Source organism: Myotis nattereri, assembly GCF_964212035.1.
Source record: "Myotis nattereri genome assembly, chromosome: 3".
Taxonomy (NCBI): domain Eukaryota; kingdom Metazoa; phylum Chordata; class Mammalia; order Chiroptera; family Vespertilionidae; genus Myotis; species Myotis nattereri.
In genome coordinates this window covers 202,868,579-202,876,208 of record NC_138077.1, presented here as the reverse complement: position 1 = coordinate 202,876,208, position 7,630 = coordinate 202,868,579, and the positions used below count along the sequence as shown (strand labels likewise).

Genomic DNA, 7,630 nt, shown 5'->3' with positions numbered 1-7,630 from the left:
CAGACACTGCAGCCAGACGGAGAGCCTGCTGTGAGAGGTTCCAGAAGGATGGAGAGGAGACGAGAGGGTGCATGAGGAGGGCAAAACGTGAGCGCCCAGGCTCAGCCATGCCAGGGGCTTGGCCTTTGAGGGTCTGTGAGGAGAGAGTACGGGTCCCGTGCCCTCCCAGTTCCAACTCTCCATGGCCCAACTCGGCCCCTCCAGGAGGAGGCCTGGGAACGCTCCGCTGGCTGGGGGAGCCCAGGCCTGGCCCAGTGAGGATGCGGACACACCTGCCCCAGGCAGCACGGGTGGGAGGTCTCCCTCCAGGCACCATCTGAGCCTCTTATGGACCCTGAACAGGGTAGGCTCCTGTCTTCCCAGTCACAGAGGTAAGGGCTCTTCTTCCATCGGACGGGGAGCCCCCAGGGGCACAGGCTGTGTCTCCCTGGTCAGGCAGGGAATTTCCAACAGGCAGAATTGTCTCCCCATCAGACTGGTAGCTCCCCAAGCACAAAGCTCTGTCTGCTCTCAGTGAATCCCTGGGGAATACCAAGAGCAGAGTATGTGCCCTTCCCATCAGAGAGGCATGCCTCCCTCACAGACTGAAGAACTCCTAAGGCCAAGGCCATGTCTCCGCTCAGTTAGGGAGTTCTGTGATGGGAGGGATCAGCTCTCCATCACCAAAGTAGAAGATCCCTAAGGTAGAGTCTGTGCCTCCCCCATCAGACTAGGAGACCCCATATACTAGGAGTCGTGTCTATCCCCCTTCAGACTGGGGGATTCCCTCAGGTGGGGTCTGTGTCTTGCCTCTTTGGGTGCTCCCTTGGGCTCAGCCCCTACCTCCCCCACCTGACCAGCATTTCCCCCACAGTGGGAAGAGGTGAGTGGCTACGATGAGAACATGAACACGATCCGCACCTACCAGGTATGCAATGTATTTGAATCGAGCCAGAACAACTGGCTACGGACCAAGTTCATCCGGCGCCGCGGCGCCCACCGCATCCACGTGGAGATGAAGTTCTCGGTGCGGGACTGCAGCAGCATCCCCAGTGTGCCCGGCTCCTGCAAGGAGACCTTCAACCTCTACTACTACGAGGCCGACTTTGACTCGGCCACCAAGACCTTCCCCAACTGGATGGAGAATCCGTGGGTGAAGGTGGACACCATCGCGGCGGACGAGAGCTTCTCCCAGGTGGACCTGGGTGGCCGCGTCATGAAGATCAACACCGAGGTGAGGAGCTTCGGGCCCGTGTCCCGCAGCGGCTTCTACCTGGCCTTCCAGGACTATGGCGGCTGCATGTCCCTCATCGCCGTGCGCGTCTTCTACCGCAAGTGCCCCCGCATCATCCAGAACGGCGCCATCTTCCAGGAGACGCTGTCAGGGGCCGAGAGCACTTCGCTGGTGGCCGCCCGGGGCAGCTGCATCGCCAATGCTGAGGAGGTGGACGTGCCCATCAAACTCTACTGTAACGGGGACGGCGAGTGGCTGGTGCCCATCGGGCGCTGCATGTGCAAAGCGGGCTTCGAGGCCGTGGAGAATGGCACCGTCTGCCGAGGTAAGGGCCGCCGCGGGACAGGTGCCCCTGCAAACGCGCGGAGTGGGTACCGGGCCTGGCAGCTGGAGAGTCAGGCTGGCAAGGGCGGGGACCTGGAGCTGACCGGGAGGCACTCTGGCGAGGCTTTCCCAATCTGTATCCATGGTGTAGCTTCTTAGAGGAATTTGAACAGCATTTTTTAAATATATTTTTATTGTTTTCAGAGAGGAGAGAGGGAAAGAGAGATAGATACATCAATGATGAGAGAGAATCATTGATCGGCTGCCTCCTGCATGCTGCACACTGGGGACTGAGCCTGCGACCTGGGCATGCGCCCTGACCAAGAATCAAACCATGACCTCCTGGTTCATAGGTTGATGCCCAACCACTGAGCCACGCTGATGGGGCTAAACAGCATTTCTTGATGGTGGTACTTGTAGGTACTACGGAGGGTTCGGGCGGGAGGAGGTGTTGCAAGATGATTTTAGTCGCATGAGGATGTTTCTCGTTTTAATAATTATACAGATCTTATCTGATACTAAGCAGTGCTCTATTTCTTCATATACAAAAGTGATATAGTTTCCTTCTTAAGAAAATGTGTAGGTCATCACATTTATAAGTGAACATTTATTGAGCTTCTTTTGTATCAGCCAGTATAGGCCAGGCGATGCTGAAGTGACAAAACAATAGAAGTTTATTTCTCACTCACATTCCATGTCCATCGGGGTTCAGCTTGGGATTCCTCCCTCTGGGAACCAACCAGATGGAGGAGCCTCCGTTTGGGGTGTCACGATCACCAGGGCAAGAGGAGCAAGTGTGGCAAATGGTAGACTGGTTCTCCGGCTTCAGCCCAAAGTGACCCCCGCATCACTCCGTGCACTCCAGCCACAACGCAAGTCACGTGGTTACTTCCAGTGCAGAGAGATGGGAAGTACAGTCCCACTGTGGACCCGGCCTCCTGGTCACCACTTTGACTGTGTGCTGGCCACCGGATATGTCTAACTCACTTAATCCTCATAAGAACCCTGTGAGGGGAAGTGCCTTTTTATTTTAAGAAATTGAGGCAGAGAGCCTTACTCTCACATAGAGAGTGGAGGAGCCAGGAGTCTGACATCCAGGTAGTGGGATTCCAAACTGCCCCTCCAAATAGATCTGGGTGCCCATACTCTGAGTGTCTATACTATTCCGCTTAAGTTAATTTAAGGGAAAACATTGACAAACAGTAGTACAGGTGGTGTTCGCCTGTGGCACAGTGTACAACCTTCCTGGGCTGTAAACACAGGAAGTTTGTGAGAGTCCCACATGGTGGTAAGAGGCTGTGAAGGTGGACGGACTTGGGTTCAAAGCTATTAGCTGTTTGTCCTGGGCCGAGTGTGAAACCCTCTTTCATATGGGGGGTGTGAGGATTCAACCACGTAAGACCTATAAAGCATTTATTACGGCTTCTAGTACACAGTCAGAGCTTAATAAATGCTAACTAACTGAGATGATGTATACAAAGCCCAGCCTTCACCAAACCTTCCTTGCACCCGCTCTGTGTCGGACCTTGTGCTAAGCATCAGGTGAGACAGAGAAGAATCTGGTGCAGGTACTCGGCCAGGTGAGCTGTGATGGTGATGGTGCGGGTATCGGAGATGTGAAGTCTATTTGTGCCTTGTCCTCTTGACTTCCCATTGGAATCGGACCCTGCGGTGCTCCAAATGCCAGACTAAGAGTTTGAACCCTATTCCAGAGGCCACGGAGAGCCAGTGAATGTTTAGCCTGGGGTGGTTGCCATGATTTTTACCTCCATAAAATGCTGTCACATCCACCATCTCCACAGTCCCGCCACTCCCGCCTTCTGGGCATTTTAAAGGTCCCTGGGAGGGTAAATGGAGGTACAGGAGACAGGAACAGCGGCCTGAGAGGAAGCTGTTGCCGCGAAGGCGTCCACGGTGCTGGAAAGAGGAGCAGTGGAGTCAGGAGATGTTTGACAGTGAATTGGATGAGATGCAGACACAGGCAGGAAAGGGAGGAGGGAGAGGAATCAAAGGGAGCAGGGAATTCCAGCTTGCAGGGAGGTGATGGTCCTGGAACAGAAATGGGGAAGTTGGGAGAAAGGCCAGTTTCTTGGGGGCAGATAACAGACCTGGGTGTCTATTCCTGAATGTGAAATTGTGCAGCCTTAGGAGATGGCAGGACCTGGGGGGATAGAATCAGTCACACACTGCTTGTTGTTTATTCACTCACCAAACCTTCCTTGCACCTGCTCTGTGTCAGGGCTTGTGCTAAGCATCAGGTAAGACAGAGAAGAATCCGGCTGGGCCCTGTCCTCCAGGAGCTCACAAGTGAGACAGACTATCTATATATATAAAAAGCCTAAGCAACCAGCCGACCAGCTGACCGGCCAGTAGCTATGACACACACTTACCACCAGGTGGCAGACACTTAGTGCAGGAGCGGAAACCACAGGCATGGAAACATGGAACAGACTGATGAATCTCAGGGGGAAGAGGGGAGGAGGGAGGGCAGGAAGAGATTAACCAAAGATCTTATATGCATATGAGAGGATCCGTGCATTGGCAGGGTCCCTCGGCCTGGCCTGTGGGGATCGGGCCAAAACCGGCTCTCTGACATCCCCCGAGGGGTCCCAAGTTGTGAGAAGGTGCAGGCCAGGCTGAGGGACCGCCCCCCCCCCCCCACCGTTGCGCAAATCCATGCACCGGGCCTCTAGTAAGTGAATAAGGGAGGCAGTGCATTAGACTTGCTTTAATAGGAACTGCTCAGGCTGCGATGGGCATAAAATAATGAGGGAAGGCTTCACAGGGGAGGTGACATTGACACTGGGAATCTTGGGAGAGAGATATGCTGACTGGGTGGCCCAGGCCATCTAGAGGATGGATTTGCATGACAAAAGACCTGGGGACATGACTCAGCATGGCCCATTAGGGGGACAAGTAAAATGTTTGCTGTGGCTGAGGCTAAGGACTCCAGGAAGGATGTAGGAAGAACTGTCACTAGAAGGGTGCCTAGAGAGGAGGTGTACTAGTTATCTATTGCTGCATAACAAGTTACCCCCAAATTTAGCAGCTTAAAACAGTAAGTATTTACTACCTCACAGTTTCTAAAGGTCAGGAATCCAGTTGTGACTTAGTTGGGGGCCTGTGGCTCAGTTGCTCCTGAGGTTGCAATCAGGCTGTGGGCTTGGGGCTGCAGGTTTATCTGAAAGCTGGACTGGGGAGGGGTCTGCTTCCATTTCACTCACGTGATTGTTTGTCAGCTTCAGTTCGTCACCACATGGTCCTTGCACATGTGCCGTGACTTACCCCAGAACGAGGGATCCAAGAGAGTCTGAGAGAGTACCTAGGAGAGAAGCCACAGTCTTTTCATAAACCTCATCTTAAAAGTGGCACTACTTCTGCCATAGTCACTTCATTAGAAGCGAGTCACCAAATTCAGCTCACACTCCAGGGGACTGAGTTCACTGGATGTGAATGCCAGGAGGTGGGGTTATTGGGGGCCATCACAGAGGTTGCCTGTCACAGGCAGCTCCTCTGAATCTGGACTTCTTGCAAGTAGTGAGGATTCAAGGTAATGCTGGGGGCTGGGTGTGCACCCAGACCTGGCTCCTTCCTACTCCCCGCTTCCTCCTGGACCTACAGCCCGCCCAGGGCCCAGGCCCAGCCGGCCTCCGGGTGTGAGCAGAGGCCAGTCAGGGTGTGATTAATGAGCTCAGGGACCCAGAAGGACACCAGCTGCTGCGGTGGCCTGTGCTGTAGCCACCCAGATGTGGGGCTGCTCCCTCCCAAGTCCCGCAGGCACGGGCCCCGCTGGCCCGGGATGGGTAGGAATGGTGATTACAGCTCACATCTGAGATGTTGGCCAAGTGCTTTCTCATCCTCTGGCTTAGGGAGTCTCAGCCTTTGCTATGCCTCAGAATTCATTAGGAAGTTTGTTAAAATGCACATTCCTGGGTCTGGTATAGACCTCTCCCCCAGGTCTGGTTCTGTGGCTCTGAGGTGGGGCCAGGAATCAGAATTTTAAAACAAGCAGCTCTGATGCTTCTGTAACAGGACCATGAGCTCAGACACTCGAGGTGATAATGCATCTTTGCCAGGTGATGACCACAGTTCCAGTGCCCCCCCACCACCCCAGGGAGCGTCCACCCCAAGGGATGAGGGGGACATTAGCCGAATCTCTGGGAGGGTGATTTAATGTTTAATATTGAAGCATAATTTGATGGGAAAAATCCATTTAATATTGAAACATAATTTGATAGGAAAAATCCATTGCTTTGTTAGTACGAAATAGAGGAAAGAAGGCTGGATAAAGTCTTATTGGCAGATGGGGATAGGAGTCCTTGTGGGGAGGGGCCAGAGGTAGGCATTGGTGGCTGGTGAAGGTGGCTGGTAGGATTGGTGGGAGCTCCCAGTGGACGGAGTGGTTTACAGAACTAATTGAGTCAATCGGCCCAGCGTCCTGGGTGCCTACTGTGTGCAGGGCACAGTGAGAAGGAGAGGGGCCTGGAGAAGCCAATCACCATTCAACAAGCATGCAGTGTGTACCCTCTGAGTACCAGTTAGCCCTCTAACAGATACTTACCGAGCACCTCCCAGGAGCTAGGCCCATGCCCGTGCTGCGAAATACAGATGTGGACAAGACCCAGACATTCGTTGCCCTCCCAGAGTTTTTAGGCTGGGTGGGCAAAAATGGGAAGATGGTGAGGGGAAACGTTAATGAACAAACTGAATAAAGACTGTAATGCGTGAATGGGAGAAAAAATAGGGTGCAACAGTAGAGATCAAAAGGAAGATCCGCTTCAGTCAGGTGACTCAGGAAGACTTCTTGGAGGCCATGTCATTTGAGCTGACGGGGCACCTGGGAAAGCTGGAGGAGAGTGCCTGGGACTCAGGGTTTGGCCTCAAGGGACTGCTGGACGAGCAGAGGACCCAGACGCAGGGGAAAAGGGCAGAGCACAACCCTCCCAGAAATGAGCTCCATCCAGGCAAAGTGCTTTGAGGACGTGAGGAAGAAGGCATCTTTTCTGATGGGGGGATCTAAGGTGGCTTCAAGGAGGAGGTGGTATTTGGATTGGGCCTTGAAGAGTAAGTAGGAGTTGGATGGGTGAAAGGAGAATTGTTGGTCGAGGAACCGAATGGATAAAGGCCCTGAGGTGTGACAAGATAGAGCATGTTTGGTGGGTGCTGTGTGACTTCCTGGGTGCAGGGGCTAGGCCACCACTTTCCCCTATTCATCCATCTATTCACTGTCTGTTGAGTGTTCAGCCTGGGCCGGCACTGGGCATACAGCTGCCGGGGAGGGGTTCCTGGGCCTTCCTTCAAAAGAACTCTGCCCCTTCCCCTGCTCCAGTCCCCGACCTCCTCAGAATCAGTCCCCAAAGGGCCTTGCCACCAGCAGTTCTGCCGGGGGTGGCAGGAGGGTGGCCCTGGAGTTCCTTCTCGCAGCAGCTGTTCCCACCCAAACCTGTTTTTCTCCCTCTTTCCAGATATTTACGGGTTTGATTGTGAATGTGTCCCTGCCTCAGTTTCCCCAAGTTTGTCTTCGCATCCTTATATCCCTTGGTCTCTCCTTTCCTCCCTGCGCCCCTACTTGCCCCTGCCCATCGGGAGCCCCGGCCTGGCCACTCTGTTGGGAGCCCTGCCTCCTCTCTCCCACTGGCAGCCCCGCATCTATAATAAGCTAGAGGCAGTTCCACTGTGAGCATGATTCACGGCTGTGATACCATGGGCCGTAATGGGGTTTTTAAGAGTTTGGCCTGGGAGGGGGGCACTGAGCCAGTGGAGGGGGGTGGGCAGGGGTGAGGGAAGGTGCACACACATATTGATCTTCTGGCTCCAGCTCAGACTTCCCAGCTCCCAGCTGCTGGGCTTCTCCCAGCCTCTCCCTCTCCTCCTCCCTGCCCTGCTTGGCAGCCCCAGCCTTACTCTCTCCCCTACCCATGGCCTCTCCTTGACCTGGGCCTTTCGAACCTGGTTTCAAACCCCCCCCCCCCAGCTCTGCCTTTGGCTAGCTGTGTGACCTTGGGCAAGCACCCCCCCCCCAGCTCTGCCTTTGGCTAGCTGTGTGACCTTGGGCAAGCACCCCCCCCCCAGCTCTGCCTTTGGCTAGCTGTG

At 54.4% G+C, this 7,630-nt stretch overlaps 1 protein-coding gene across 2 annotated transcripts in view; it reads left to right on the top strand.

The window, feature by feature from the left end:
- The first annotated feature begins 859 nt into the window (after positions 1 to 859).
- EPHB2 (EPH receptor B2) overlaps positions 860 to 7,630 on the top strand; it is a 116,794-nt gene continuing 110,023 nt past the window's right edge. For both annotated transcript variants that reach the window (XM_081085507.1, XM_081085506.1), the window contains exon 1: positions 860 to 1,538. In XM_081085507.1, coding sequence (XP_080941633.1) covers positions 884 to 1,538 — 655 coding nt within the window. In that variant the 5' untranslated portion in view covers positions 860 to 883. The remainder of the gene's footprint in view (positions 1,539 to 7,630) is intronic.